This window comes from Clarias gariepinus, chromosome 2 (genome assembly GCF_024256425.1).
Source record: "Clarias gariepinus isolate MV-2021 ecotype Netherlands chromosome 2, CGAR_prim_01v2, whole genome shotgun sequence".
In the NCBI taxonomy this organism is placed as follows: domain Eukaryota; kingdom Metazoa; phylum Chordata; class Actinopteri; order Siluriformes; family Clariidae; genus Clarias; species Clarias gariepinus.
In genome coordinates this window covers 19,081,135-19,098,069 of record NC_071101.1, presented here as the reverse complement: position 1 = coordinate 19,098,069, position 16,935 = coordinate 19,081,135, and the positions used below count along the sequence as shown (strand labels likewise).

Genomic DNA, 16,935 nt, shown 5'->3' with positions numbered 1-16,935 from the left:
CAACTCCGACAGCACCAAGGATAATAATAATAATAATAATAATAATACTGAGGCAATAATAATGAGGCAAGCAAAATATCACTGACCCATTAATATATGTAATATAAAAGCTGATAAAGCATTACAGAATAGAATTACCAATGTGCAACACTCAGAAGGGTAAATGTAATAAATTTTACAATTGTTTTGCAAAAACATACGACAACAATCGTTTTAAATTGGTTTTATTGGTGTTGATTGTATGTTAATTTGTTTCACTTGTTAAACCATATGATTGTTTTTATTTAAGATTATTTTACAATGGTTCACAGAAACCAAAAATAATCACTGTCTCATTCTAACCACTATCTATGTACCAGGATAAAGATTTATAACAGGGCGATGAAAGAGCCACTTACCATGTTGGACAAGAGAGATGTGGAATGTTCATCCAGGCTGATGACCCCTTCCCCTAGGTGGTGCCTCTTTAGCCGGTTAGAAAAGGTTCTCAGCTCCCTTTCAATCTTCGCCTCTAAGTCCACACTTGCTGGAAGTTTCCAGAAAGGCAGCCTCGACAATGGAAAAGAAGAGTGCAGGGTTATTATTTAAAGTGCTGTCCAATATTTAATGTACCAGGGAAACCACAATTCAAACAAATTCTAACAAAATATAGCCAAATATAGCCATTACACATGACACATGTTATTATCATTAGGCATAGGACTTTGTGAATGATCCATACTGTAAGACATTCATGCTGGGCAGTACTCGGTTGGACATGGAGAGCTGCTGTATCGAATCTTGGTAAACGGCTTTGACATTCTCTCCCACGCAGACAGTGTACTGAAGTGGAAGTCGAGCCATACTGGGAGTTGTCTGAAGACAGAACTGCTGCCTGCTTTCTACTCCTACGTGCAGAGGGATGTGAGGGGCCACCAGTACTGCCACACCTGCAAAAGATCAAAAATATACACATTTCTTGTCAATGTGGTATGTTTTAGTATTGATCATGTACTTGCTATCTTTTGCCTTGCTTACATGTATGTGTGTAAAGTTGCATGCATACTTACACACATAAATGACATTACAGAATAGCATTTTAAGGAATATACAGTAACACTACTAACACTATACTGTTTGTATGTCTATCTGTATCTGGTTATTGGATCTGTATCTGTATTCAGATAAAGTGGGTGTGGCTATATCCAGAAAGCAAGGCAAGTTAATGATATACAGTAGCACATTTTATATACAGAGGTCATTCAAAGTGTTTTTTTTTTTTAAAGAAAAGATGACAAATTGAAATCGCATACTACTGTATAACACTATGCCCCAAAACCCAGATGTAGAAATGCTAGCAGTAACAGGAAGGTCTGTAAATTTTGGCTCTGAAGGTTTACAAAATATACACAAATTTATATTCTACCATAATTTATACCACTGTGACCCTGAGCAGGCACTTACTAAGGATGAGTGAATGCTGTTCTTTGTCACATGAATTTCATGACAGTTTGCACAGACTCACATGTAAAAATCTCTCTCCCTCTACCATTTTTGTCCAATTTATTTTCTACAATCTAGAACAATACTGGATTTTTTTTCTTTTAAAATTCTGAAATAACACATATGGCATCAGGTAATTTAGTAACAACAATAACAACTGTCATTTTTTATTTTAAGACATTATGGTCAGTATTTTCAGTATTTTACAGTATTTTCAAGTGCATTTGCAAAACCCATCAAGTATTTTGATAAAACTGGCTCTTATGAAGACCTTCCCAGGAAAACAAGACCAAAACGTAAGTTCTTAAATTCAAAACTTAATCTCAGATTAGAGCTTGTGAAAAATCAGACACATGTCACTATCGACTGCTCAAAGGACATTATTGTATATTTTAAATATTTTCAACGGTGTAGAAAGAAAAAAAATCAGCGAGGACCATGGAATTAAAAGGTTTTTAAATTAAAACAGATATATTTATATTTGCTAACATTCATAAATACACACAAAATCTATCTTTATATCATTTATTATACATCTGTGGCATTTCAGTATGGATTGATCAGATGAAATGGCCAGGGTTAGGTGGGCTCATAAAAAGTAAATACCCACAAATCTTGGATGCCGAACCATTTCTTAGGATTCAAGGTGGCATTACAGGGGCGAAGCAGGAAGTATTGTAAATACATAAAGAACTATTAATGATTTGAATTTAAATGAAGCAACAAGACCTCTTCAAATGTGTAGTACTTTATGTTTGGAGCAGCTTACCAAAGAAACCTGAATCCTTCTAAATCTTTCTTTAAAAAATATTTTAAAAAAACATATCATGAGAAATTTAAAAAGCTGAAAAAGACCTCATTTAAAAATTGCTATTACTCTACGTCAGGTCACAAAAACCCACAAAATGTAAAACGTAAAATATTTATGTGATTAATAACTATGCACATTTCTACATGAGTGAATGTAACATAGACTTTTTTAGTTTTTACAAAAGACTACTCCCTTTAACAAAAACTGCAGCTATTTTAATGCAAAAAAATATGTAGAATGTAAAATCCTAGTTAAAATAATATAGTTTAATATAGAATATAAATATAGAATATAATTTAAACAAAGCAGCAGGAAAATTAATATCTAGACCACTTGAAAAGTATCAACCTGAAAATACCAAAATCATACATTTCTTAAACATTTCTTTTATTAATTTTTGGCTATTAAGTAAATAAAATTATCTTTATTCTAATAAAAAATGATAAACTATTTAATTTTTAGACAGATTAGTGTTAAATGTTTGTTTAAAGCATTTGAAGCCCTAACTGCCCATGAACAATGTGTTCCCACGTTCTATTATATTCATCTATAAATGAGGTCAGCAATTTTGTCTACAGGTCAGTGAAGCTGGGAAAAGTACTCTAAAACTGGATCAGCACAATAGTGCAGGTTCCCAATGGCACCAGCAATCCCTCAATACCATTTTGTTTATTTGTTGTCACCCAATTGCTATATTCATGGCCAGAAATAAACATACAGTACTACACAACAATTATAGATAATAATCAGAGATATAGCTGGCATGTGTCAAATGCATTTTTTCCCGGTTTTATTTAGTCAGCTAATATTAATCCACTTTTAGTAAGACTTGATCTGTAATTTACTATAAAAACAAGTGTAAAAAAAAAGGAGTTCTTCAACTTTAAATATAGTTTATGCATACATACTTTATAAACATAAAATTGATCTAGAAAGGGCAATTTGAGGTCAGAAACCTGAAGCCTAGCTTGGAAGTTTTGGGTGGTGCAGCTCTACGCCCATGTGAAATGATGAGATGATGTGAACCAGATAATTGTGTCCGCAGATGTGGCTGCCCTCCTTGGAATTCCCGCTGCCTCTCAGATTTCTCCACCGTGTCAGAATGCCCCCTCATGCGCACACACACATGCATATGCAGCACCCCCCAACACACACTTACAAACAAACTAAAGTTCTTTGTTCCTTTGCTTTTGTTTTCAGTTTTATTTTAAAAAAATGGCAATCCTTCAGAATTGCATGTATTTTTAAGAGCATGTGGTTTTCCACACATTTCTAAAAACATGTACTCCCCTACCTTCACCCCATTAAACCGTAAAAATTAAGCCCTGTTAGTACATGGGCATATAGAGCATATAGAGTGCATATAGAGCATGCATATAGAGTTCAGGATATTATCTGCATAATCCTGATGCTTTTGTTTGTGCCTTCATGTCCTCAACCTGTTTGGGAAACCACATCAGTGATCACAGGACCCCCCAGGAGTTCATGAAGCATAGCCTTTTGATTAAGTAGTAGTAGAAATCCTATCACATCATATCAATGTTATTATATTTATTAGAAAATTCTTAATGATCTTAGTCTAACCTGTCATTTGAATTAAATAGGTTTTACTCTTACACCTTAATTAATCAAAAAAACACGCAGACCAATAAATAATATCAGCTTGGACCTAATATAAAAATGTATAGATATAGCTTGTAATTTTTTTCCCTTTAAGAAACAGATAAAAATTCTAATGTACTATTGTTATTGTAAGCATTTAATGATACTCAAGAAATAAATCTCTACTGAGGATGTCTGGAGTATATATATGGGTTCCTGAGGTTCACCATGTTTGATAACCCCTGGTTCTTTAATAAAAGGTTCTTTAAATGATGAATGCATTATTACTGAGAGGCTACGCTTGACTAAGTAATATCCCTCAGGTAGAAAGTCTACGTTATGGCCAATGGCAATATTAAGTACTCTAATATGATTAAGTAGACTAACAGACGTTTCACTCTCACTCTAGTCTCACACTTTTTGGGTTGATTGGATATTTTTAACTAAGAACTGAAAACAAATGACATTTACAGGTTGGAAACTATAAATACAAGCTATTAAAGAATGTTTGAAATCCCACAAATTCCCACTGAGTTGGCCAGATGTTTTTATAGCAAACTTAACTTCATATACTTCAAATTCGAATGAATTGGGAAGGAGATCAAGTGGAAAACTTAGAGCTGCAGAATGTACATGTGTGAAGTTGTGTAGACCTGCGTATGGTCCTATTTTTGGTATCAGTTGCACCCTTAGTCTCTCTCTCTTTTATTATTATTTTTTCTTAACTAGAAAAGGCGCTTTTGCGAGGTGAGTGCAACATACAAGAATTTGCAAAGGAGGGAATCAATAACTGTCATTCGGGAACATTTTAAGAGACTTTTAGTCTGAATTATGACCAAGGTGGGTTCTTAAGTGAGCAGTGTCTTATTTTTAGAACAATTCTCTACAGCAAACACTACCAGCTTTCCTGAAATATTTTCCACTTCAGCTTTATGAGAAAGATGAATGCATAATGCTGTTGTCCTTTTTCTTTTCTCTTAAAGACTTCCAAGATGTTCTAAAGTCTTAAACGCAATTCTTTACCATTAATTAAATGATTTATTAACAAAATGCATTATGATTTATGTCCATTAGGTAAGAACTTCAAACAAACTCAAACCATAAAGACCATAAAGATTTTTTAAAAATTATTTATCATCCAGTCCTGCACTGTGTAAGGGATCCCTGTAGATGCAGTATGGCCTGTGAAGTTGAGACGCCGAATCAAAGGAAACGGTGTGGGACGACATCCTGCTGTCTGCCACATGGGCTGCGCTTTCACACCTGCCACATTCACGCACTTATTTACGACTCAAGAGTATGCACAGGAGTGCTGAAGGTGTGATTTGTGGAGCATGCTGGGAAGCTTTGGGAGGGCTCAATGAACCGTGAAAATTAAATTCATAAAATTCATCATATTACCTGTCTGTGATTCAAAAAGTGTAAAAAGTGGAAATTAATATGGCTACAAACAAGCTGACGGTTTTTGAGAACATTGCTTAAGGACAATGTGATGTAAAAGTATGAATATGTTGTCTAATTAGTAAAAAAGAAAACAAGAATAATTCAACTTCAATTCAAAGAGGCTTTCAAGTTACACCGGGACTTATGATAAAATTTCTCTTACTTTGTTTTGAACACACAGAACTGATTGACGTTTACAGAAGACTTCAATCACAGTACAGTGATGAGAGTCCTAGCCACAGGAGAACTTTTAAATGGTGCAAATATTTTTAAAAAGCCTGTTTGGGCCATTTAAGGAGGTTCTGGGCGAACAGTGAAGCAGGCAGTCTGATCATGGTATGGCAGTCATGATGGTATTCAAGCACTGGTGAAACGCTGGGATAAGTGCAAAGGTGTAGCAGGGAATTATGGAGAGAAATAAAGGCAAAATAATGACACAGGAAATATGAGAAAATGTGTAGTAAATACTGTATTTTCTAGGAGTCATTTTACTAAAATGCTTTGGGATGGTGCTGCACAGTTAATTGCATAAAAACTGATATCGCAATATGGATCTGTGCAATTACAGAGAAATATATGCATAGTCTGGAAGTAATGTAGAATTTGTCAATAATTAAAATATTTGTTTAATTTTTAAATAATTTTAAGCTGATAAATATTGGCATATATTTTTGGCATATGCAATAATTTTTTAACCCTTGATTTGATAAATAAGTTTGTATGCAAAATGGTACATTTAATAGTTACATATCATATTCCAGATTGAACTGCAATCTCAGTATGTGTCAAAATAATTGCAATGTGATTTTTGGATCTAATTGTGCAGCTCTTGTTTGGGTCCACTTGTGCCATTTGAGTGCTATTACTGTAATTTATATTTCATTTTTCTGAGCAATTGCTTGTCCTACAGTGGAACCTGCAAAGCAAGTAATGACATGGACTTTAATTGCTTGAATTACTACTTGTTCGTACCCAAGCATCTTCTTTAGAGTGCTAAAGGTTTCTATCAATGTTATGATATTATCAAGAAAGCCCAACAGTGTTACCGAACCAATCCTGTAGACATGTGAAAAACTGTACTTTTTTCATCTTGAGGTAATTTTCTAAAAAACCCATTTCTAGGCTTGAGAAAGTGCATTTAAGGAAAGACAGTGAGACAGTCTATTTTTTTTCCTGTAGCCTGGCTGGTTTTTAGTGGCAGGTGCACTACTCAGTGGACTCCGCACACCATCATTCATACACACTAGCGATGATAACAAACTTCAGTTATCTCATCCAAGTCTAATCTGCTATGATAAACTGAGGAAACTTCAAAGTATGCCAAATAATTCAGCTTTATTTAAGGAAGGGTTCTTTGTGAGCCTCTCATAACTTTTAACGGATAATGGAAAATGGATACTGATGTTTGATCAAGAACAAAAGGTTACTGTGGTTACCAAACTCAAATATAAATAGATAAAAACAGATGCAAAACAAAAAACCTTCAAATGAGAACAACCTGCATTAAGGACAGGTCCACACTAATCTTTAAGAAACATTATAATATCAGATTAGGAACATATATCAACGTCAATGAAGTACTAATAACAAACTATAAATCTATAAATGCAGAATATAAACACAATGAAATTTAAAACTAAGCAATGACTATAAAGTAAAAAGGTCACCATTAAATTAAATGATAAACATGTCCATCTTTTATAAAGCTATAGCACATAAATAGTTCCAATTAAGAGCAGGATGAGTTCATTCATTCAAACACAAGAACAAGAATAAGGCTGTAAAGTTAACCGAAGTGAAAGAACAATCAAAGCATGTGAGCTAGCCTGCCATGAGGATGAAAAACGAGACTCAATTAATCACTGATGCAGAGAAGATAACGTAATGATAAACACTTGGGGTGCCAAAATCAACCACATAACGCATTAATATGAAACAAGAATTGGATGATCGTCTTATTTAAGACATTATCTCATGGAAAAATGTGATAAAGATGAAGCTGTTGCAGTGTAATCACTTTCTCTGTGGAAAGTGGCTACAAGAGCATTCCAGGGAAACGGTTTCACCTGACTTCAAATCAGCAACAGTAAAACCACTACTGTACCATACTGTACAATAACCTGACATACAGTAATGGGGTTTTCTCTGTGGCGAGAAAGTCAAATCTTCTTAAGGAAACTTGATAAGCATGACAACGAGACAAAAGGGGGAAAGGTACATGGACAATCAGTCATTGTCCAATCAGCAACTGACCCAAGTGCCTAACACTAGAGGTATATTTAAGATTATTTATGTTAAACTGTTTGTGTTCTTCAGGTCCCCTGGAATAACAGTAATTTCTGACAGTAATACAGTTACAGACGAATGTAATCTCAGACAATTTCCACTTTAACCTGGTAGTTATCTCCATTTCAAATCCAACATACTGGAGGACAAAGCCATAATAACTGGCTGCACTACATACACATCTGTCGTCTGTGCTCAGATTTTGTTTGGGTTTTTAGGCCACAGCTCTGGCCAGCAGCTTCACATTTTTCTCTCTTAAAGTGCTTCAATTAAAGAGGCTTTCAGGCAGCTCACTAATCCGACATGCCCTTTAGTGTGTTGGGATTAAAATCAGGTGACCCTTTCAGCTGGTAACATTGTTACATAAATTAAAAAAAAACATAAAAATCTTAATAGGATGTTGGTGACATGATATTAATGATGTCCTTTAGTTATTGTTGTGTCCTTTGTCGTAATCTAATTCTTTTCAGCTGTGTGGAACACAAATGATCATCTTCCCCTTTCAACTGTTGATGTTAATCTCACTTGGACATACATGAGCACATAAACGGAAATAAACAATAAGGCGTGTTTTCTTTTTGTGTGTGAAAGAGAGAAAGACAGTGTTTGGGTGCATTACTTTTGGACTTCAGCTGCTCGGCCATACATGCCTTTCATAGTCAGCCTAGTAATCTGTAGTCCCATGGGTCTCCACAATAGCTCTTCAAGAAATAACATTAACCATTTGCATCTTTCTGCATGTCATCTGTTTACCCAATCGAGCTCACACCCAAAAATAAACACTCAGGGTATTATAATCACCGTGTTTCTGGCACTATCTTGCTTATTATAGCATCAAAAGACAACTGTTAGGCAATTCCACTGTTAGGCATTAGAACACTAATGAACATCGATTATTATTTTCTCCTTAATAATAAGAATTCAACTTTGCGTTATGAGCTGTGCATCATTTGGTTATTCACTACAGGTGAATATAGACTTTGATATACACTTGAAGAGGAAGAGGTTAGTAGAGTAATGTGCATATGTAATATGAACAGCACTGCTGTTAACGTGGAACCCCTTCTTGACCGGTTCTTACCTGATGAGCCCAGGAAGTAGCGCTCTAGCACTGAACCAAAGCCAAAGGGGTTGTCCCTCAGGTCACTGACAGTGAAGGGCTGCATTGAAACGTCCACATCATTTATTGGCCACCGTGGTGCTTGGACACTCGCCCCACCGTACCAAGATACATTATCCATGGAAAAGCAGTCCTGGAAGGGAGAAATACAAGCTATGAGTGAGAGACAAAGAAAAAGTTAAAAAGGGTATTTTTGTAAAAGGTGACATAAATAATTTAAATAAAATGATTAATGTCACCTTTTACGAAATAAAAGTAAAAGATGACATTAATAATTATGTCACCTTTTACTTTTATTTAAAAATCTGGATTTCTTTTTTATCCATAGCTGTGCTCAGCAAGCTTGTATAGAGTGTAAGCCTAGCCACATGATGAGTATTATGCAGGTAAGGAATGCACAAGCAGAAGGGATTAAGCTCTGAAAACTTTTAAACTGCTTTATTAGGATTTAGGATTTATTTATCACATAACAACGAAAAATCGGAATACTTGGAGACATGAGACCTAATGTGAATTAAAGCTTGTGTCGTTGTGCTATAAATGATGCCATGTTTGTTTTAAAATTTTGATGAATATGTGTAATAATTTATAACAATATCCATCTAACTATTTTTTATACTAGTTACCCAGTTAAGGCTTTTGAAAGAGGTTGGAGACTATCCTAGGAAATTCAGAGTGCAAGGAGAAAGAGACTCAGTGCCAGCCCTCAGCAGGCACAGGCAAATGCATTATCACACACCCAATTATAATAGATATATTATATCCAATCAATTTATTACATGGGAGAAATTCAGAGTACATGGAGGAACCCAACCCAGCTTTTCTCCTGCAATGACCAGCTCGAGCTACACTAACAAAGGTGAACATGCAAACTCCACAAACACAGACCGGAGGTGATATTTGAACCCAAAAGAAGATGTAGGTGCAAAGCAACGATTAAAAAATAAATCGAATGGAAACAATGAGCATTTGTGCTGTTTGTGCTTAACAAACTAAAGCATAGTCTACAGAAAGTGGCCAAATGTTTTGAAAAAATGACACAAATATATGTCATTTATATCTGCTGGTTCAGTGTTTTTGATCTTTTTGACAGGTGTTACTATGTTATACTGAAGTATATTTACAAGCATTTCATCAATGTCGAATGCTTTTATTGACAATCACATTAATAGTCGATATTTGCAGTGTTGACCCTTCTTTTTCAAGACCTCTGCAATTCGACTATATATATTGTCCACCTGTCTCTTGAGGATTGACCACCATGGATCCAAAATTTCGAGGTTTTGTTCCCCGATCCACTTTTGCGTTATGGCAAGATGCTCCATCATGCTGGAAAAGGCATTGGTTATCACCAGACTACACTTGGATGGCTTTATTCACTCCCTTGGCTGACAATCAACCCCACACATGAATGGTCTCAGGATGCTTTACAGCTGGCATGACACAGGATTGATGAAATGCTTGTAATTATACATTCAATAGTAACCAAAATCTGACAAAAAAAAAAAAAATCTAAAAACACTGAAGCAGCAGACTTTAGAAAATTGATATCTGTGCCATTCTCAAAACGTTTGGCCATGTCTATACATTTAACTACTAATCTGCTATATTATTGGTTCCACAATAGTTCTCATCTGATAAAGATGTGTGAGCCAAACAATGTTCCACACGCACGCGCGCCGTGTCTACCTTGAGCCCCACGTGACAGTGCACCGGGGTCCAGGTAACGGTGTAGCATTCGGTCCCGGCCTCGTCACCGGCATCCAGAGAAATCCTCACGTCGGCCACGGAGTCCCATGTGTAGCAGAACTCGGTCTTGTTAAGCCAGCACAGGTTGCGCACGAACGGCACATCAGGCTCGGAGCCGCCCGCGTGTCCCAGGTCGATCTGCACGAAGGTCTTGTCCTCAGTTAGTGTCTGCACCACGAGCGACTGCGCCCTGCGCTCCCACACCAGCCCGCTGAAGCTGCCCTTTAGGATCCAGTTCTTGTTGGGCTGATCCACCACCTGCCAGTAAATGATGCCAATGGTCATCACGAAGAACACGGCCACCCCGAGACACGCCACTGCCCCCTTCCACGTCTCGTTCATCTCCTTGTGCCCTGTGTCCCATGTCACCTCCGGGATGGGGCTCGGGTTCCTGGCTCGCGCGTGCGGCATGTCGGTCTCTCCCTGGCGGTTAAACAAACCGAATCAGTCGTGGAGTCGTGGGGAAATCCTCCCACGCCTCATCGTGGAATCGCAAAGATCAGAGAAAATAAAGCTGGAGGATGGAGAAGGAGAATGTCCCCGGTCGCGTATCAAGTCACACACGTTCCCAAAGCGCGCAGGAGAAAAAGAGAGATAGAGGTAGTCCTGACTTACAGGAGTGCTATTAGCAGCAGTCTCAGTCTTAGTGACAGGACAGAGGACAGAGGACTGAGCAGTGAGTCTGAGAGCGGCTCCTTAGCCGCGTTATTTGCTTGATCTGCACTTTTCGCCCCGGAGTCTGACGTAACCGCAGAGCGCTTCTTCAGCTTCAGGAAGGTGGAGAAGAGAGAGGGGACTGAGGGTGCGGAGAGAGTCAGAAGCCTCATATTCCCAGCTGAGCGCTCTGGGGAACAGACATGAGTCTTCTCTGCATCACGTCCTCACTGCGCTTTCAACAAGACGCATTTGGTGAAGGCGCGCGAGGCTGTTTCCCACACGCCTTTATTTATTTATTTATTTACTTGTACACGTTTATCAATGTAAAGTACTTTCTATTCTTAGCACGCTTGTCACTCTGGACACTAAGTGACTGAAGGCATGTTGTGAGTTCACTGATGGATCTTCCAGATGCGGTTTCTGCGCCACGACTGTTTTAACTTTGGCATCTATAAGGTGGATTTTTTTTTTTTTCTAGCCATGCCCAATGAATTTCAGCATTGATTAAACACTTCCCGATGGAAACATTAGACGGATGTATTACAACTTTATTAGGAAAAGACTGTACAAGCAACTTTATATATTTATCTACTTAAACATTTGTGGCAGCAGTGCGATGCATAAATCATGCATAGCTTTGGTCAGGAGCTCCAATAACACACCCATTAGAACACACAACAATTTAATCTCAGTCATTTTTACTGTCACATGGTTAAGGAAAATAAACTGGCTGATTTGTTTCAAAAACGTCTGATCTCATGAGATTTCAATGCACAACAATTACATAGGGCGAAGAGAGAAAAAAAACATGACAAGGACAGTGCAAATTGATAAGCAACATTATTAAAATGCCACACAGAGCAAAACTCATCAGCTGTAGGCATGACTGGTCACTGGATAAGGTTGCAATGCCTATAAAAGCATAAAATTAGTTGGAAGACCTCTGAGAGCAGGGAGTCAACATGTGTTGCGGATTTCCTAACCGGTTTATTAGAAAAAACAAAAACAGTTTATGATTTAATTAGCATGTGTGTGTTTGTGTGAGAGAGAGAAAGAGAGAGAGGGTATACACAGATGTCAACAAGTGTGGCTAAAGTCAAGTTCAACCTTGCAAATGCAGCGATGGTCTGGTGTCAAAGTTGCACTGGGGCCACGTCCAGTGACCAGGTGTCAATTTACAGGTGTCAACTATATAACTCCATTGAGCAGTACACTACTATAAATAAAGGCTTGACTGATTGCTGCCATGTCCTACTTTCCATAACCTGAGGACAGTGGTAGAAAAAAAGTGAGATACAGTTTAAATCGTGTCAGTAATAGGTTATCTTAGGCGAAAGCTTAATTGGTTTCAAAATGGTCTCCAATATGGAATTATAAGTATACTATAAGTTCAATTGAAACACAGCACTAATTATTTAAATAGTGCATAATAAAATCCCAGTCAACTCTTCTGGTATCATCATACCCTCAACGGCAAAATCAACGGATCATGTATGTACAGTCCATGGAATGATGTGGACCACCAACCATGATATAGATGGGCGCAGATCTTTTTTCATGAGTATTCACGTAAACTGATATCCCAATCAGTACGTTGTGGGGGAAAAAGTAAATGCCACAGACGTACCTTGAGGGATTGTAAAATAGTGTTTGACAAAAGTAATAAAACTGCAGACCTTTACAAGCAATAATATTCGTTTCAGCAAAAGAGGTTTTCCATCTTCCCGTCTGGATCTTCAATTTACAATTTCCCCTTCCTTTTGGACATTTAATATGAGCCTAGTCAGAAAACTTTCCATAGCTTTTTCTTTGCTTCTGCAACCGGAGACTTAGCCACAGGTCAAACCAAAGTGAGAGTAGTTTTCTCTTAGACGATTTTCCTTTTTACAATCTATTTTTATCTTACTAAATTATTATGTGCTTTACAGACAATAGCATTATTTAAATGTCATCATGATCATGCAATTTAAAAGTCATAATTTATAAGTTATGCCTGAGACACTGTTTACACAGCACGTCTGGAGAAAGCGCACACAGAAGGATATTCAATGTGACTAAAGGAACTGTAGATGATAATCTGAGCATTGTAGGTTTATTTTTACATAAGCAAACAACCAAAAATAAATCCATTACAGGAGCTTGCTATAATATGACAGTTAATACTGTGTATAGGTTTCAGTGCCAAATAGTCAAAACAAAGCACAAATAAAATGAACAAGTATTGTCTTTGCATTAACACATAATTTGAAGTACAGTATTTCAGATTTTGATAACACAACAAGCTGTGTGTCATACATTTGGAAAAATATGTTATTGCATTAAGAGAGAATTTCGGTCACAAACACACTGCTTGGTCAAATCTATAAATGGAAGAGTGGGAGAACAGTGTGAGACCTTTGGATGAAGGTTGAGTGGAGTCGAGTTGCATACGAACATCTTCTCTTTGCACACCCTTTGCAAAATATATTTTTTAGAAGACTTATGCACTGTGAGTCCACTGCAGGGACCAGATCCAACAACCGCATGGCATCTGAGACCACTGAAGCTGTCCGAGTGTCACACATTGCGCCAAGCTATTGTTTAGGAAACAAGAGCTGACTGTGAAAGAAACACAACAGACACTTCCCCCTAATACAATCCAAAAAATCACAACATCAAGTTAACGTCTTTGTTAAGACTATTTTCAATGGATGCAACACATTCGTGGTAGCAGATGGGTGTATTGGTTTACATTATGGCTCTGTACCTCCAGGGTTGAGGGGTTAATTTCCAACTGTGTACATCCAAGTTTGCACGTTATAGGCTAATTGTAGTGTGTGAATGAGTGTCTGTGTGTTGACACCCCACCCAGGTTGTATCCTGCCTCATGCCCTGAGGCCCCTGGAATAAGCTCCAGGCTTCCTGCTACCTGGTACAGAATAAGAGATATATGACTGGGTCAGTTTAATAAGACTTTCTGCTTTCAAGCTAATACTGCTTGCAAATGCAGATTTATTTGACAAGACATGTATAGCCATAAATCATTAATAGGACTTTTCTTTCTGTTGGTAGAACTCTCTTAAATATACAGAATACACTATATATGATGTACATAATGATAGAATAAACACACTGCACTTTTCATAAGGCAAAGATTCTTTTTGTTGTGAGGACAAGATCACTTTTTTAGGATGTGAAAAAGTCATTGTTATAGTCTAATCAGTGCAATCTATAATTCATTAATTTATTCATGTATTTTCCATGCTGGTTGCCCTATATAGGGTTTCAGAGGGGCTGGAGCCAATGCCAGGGAGCTTAAGGCACCCTAGACACCCTGAATTAGGTGCCAACCCATTGCAGGGCACAGGTGCACAAACACTCAAACACCCAATCACACACTGCCAGCAATTTGGAAACATCATTCAGACTACATCACATGTCTTTGGACTGTGAGGGAAAACTGGAACACCCAAAGGAAACCCACAAATCATGAGAAGAATTCAAACCCCCAACGTTGGAGATGTGAGGCAACAACGCTAACCTCTGAGTCACCATGCACTCAAAGTTTAAAACACAAAATGAAATTAAGTGACCCTTTTCAATACTTAAAAGGGACGTTCGATTTCAATGACTGATCCGCTTCCGTCATAGTTTAAGTTAATAAGTTCTGTTTTAGTCCTATATTTTGATCTGTTCTTGCTTGTCCTTAATATAGTTTAATAAGATCACTGAAACTTTAAGATTAGGAATGTTAGTTGGATAGATGAGAATCATTTATAGATATCAGATTTATGGTAATATATTTTCTCTGAGCAGTTAATGCGCATGACTGATCACAGGCTGGGAAAGCAGTCCTGCCTACTGGAGGCCTGGATTGGATTGAAGCCCTGACAAGTGTTCCTTTCATGAGACAGTAAGTCATTTTTACACCCACAGCAACTTGGTATTAAATGTTGGGTCAGATATGTGGATGAGCTCCCAGTATGTGGTATGTGGAAGCGGAAGGATCAAGGTTTCCCTCTACTGTTAAAAAGGGTTTTATAAGAAGCCTTACTGAAAGAGGGTTGCTTTAAATAGTTAAAGAGAGACTAAGCTCCATGTGGTGTTATGTCATATAATTATATGGGAAGAATTAGCAATTAGATTGTATAATTGCATACAATTAAAAGATACAGTTAATTGTAGAATTGCCATAACATGATGCTGCCACGATCATACTCATACCATTGCCTTATTATCTTGTCTTTTAGAATGATGCTGAAAAATGTTTACCACTAACACCTTGGCCTTATGGTTTGGGGTGACCTGGGTGGATATAGATGTTTCCCTCCTTTTTTTCATGAGTAATGCTTCCGTCTAGCCAATGTATCCTGTAGCCCAAAAATATGAAAGATATGAAAGAACGCGAAGATTCTCCAGAGTTCTGCATTAATTTTCTGAGAAGGGATAGACATGAAGTTAAAAGCATCTCATGATGGATATTAAATAAAGTCAAGTTAATAAATAAAGTTCTTTCCTTTCCTTGCCTTTGTGGTATTTTGAATAATATGATGGAACCTTTTTTTTCACTTATAAGCAGACATAGAGTTAGCTCTTTTGTATTGTTGACAGTTTGTCTAGCCTGAACAAAATCTTTAAAAAAAAAACAACTTTGATGTATCTATTGAATCTCCACATTTTCTACGTCCACAGTACTATTGTTTAAGCAGCATTAAAACAAACAAACAAACTGACGACTCTGTCTACCATTACAGTCGGAAACGCCAGTGACACGCTTACAGGATGACATAAAAGTTAATGATGAGGCTGCCAACTGGATAATTTTTAGGTGCCATTTTTCTCCTAAAAAACTGATGACTCCGCCGACTGTTTCATTCAATGAGAAACCTATGATGGAGCTACCTGAGCAGACACCACAAACACTGTATGCAGAAGGTCCCAAAAATGTATACACACTTCAATAGTTTTTGATGCCATTAAAACAAACAAACAAACAAACAAACAAACAAACAAACAAACAAAAAAACAACAACCTTAAATTGAATTATGGCAGCAATGTGTAGTACAGTATAGATAGATAGATAGATAGATAGATAGATAGAGTACTTTATTAATTCTAAAAGGAAATTGTATCATTACAGTAGCCAGTTCTTATAATATACAACATTTAAGCAGCAAATAATAATTGTAAGAATTGCAATGAAAAAATATATATATATACAATTATGGTGCATTAATGAACACTGTTAACAATTTAAGATGCATTAATGAGGTAATAATTGTGTCAAGATTAAGGTGCATTAACGAGGTGTTATCAAATAATATATGAATATGAAAATACTTCTTCTACTGTATGTACATGTGCATGATGATTGAAAATGTACATAATGTGGGAATGAAAATGTACATAATGTGCCTAAGGTAGAAAGGTGCCCCAGCCAGTAATAAAGAATGAACCAGCAGGTACATAACCTGCAAATGCTAATGAAATAGAGGATGTATTATGTTTTTTCCAAAAACTTTGTTAGTCGAACCTTCCTTGATACACATGCAACCTTCAGAGGGGGTAATATATTTAAAATATCTCCCTCCCCTTTGAAGGTATACACACACTTGTTTGTTTAAACTGTCACTTAATTAATCGGATTTTGTAAAATTCCGACCTTTAAAAACCCGACCCGAAAATTGACCTTAAGGGGATTTACATCTTATTATTACAGTAGGTTTATAATATATATATATATATATATATATATATATATATATATTTTACTGTATGAATCCACATCTCTTCACAGACTTGACT

At 36.8% G+C, this 16,935-nt stretch overlaps 1 protein-coding gene across 1 annotated transcript in view; it reads right to left on the bottom strand.

Annotated features, from left to right (window-relative positions):
- si:ch211-236l14.4 (SITS-binding protein) overlaps window positions 1–11,357 on the bottom strand; it is a 29,919-nt gene extending 18,562 nt beyond the window's left edge. The window contains exons 1-4 of the mRNA XM_053483045.1: window positions 10,434–11,357; window positions 8,706–8,877; window positions 722–929; window positions 399–549 (exon numbers count right to left, since the gene is read on the bottom strand). Of these exons, the coding sequence (XP_053339020.1) occupies window positions 399–549; window positions 722–929; window positions 8,706–8,877; window positions 10,434–10,904 (1,002 nt within the window). The 5' untranslated portion in view covers window positions 10,905–11,357. The remainder of the gene's footprint in view (window positions 1–398; window positions 550–721; window positions 930–8,705; window positions 8,878–10,433) is intronic.
- Between the last annotated feature and the right edge of the window lie 5,578 nt (window positions 11,358–16,935).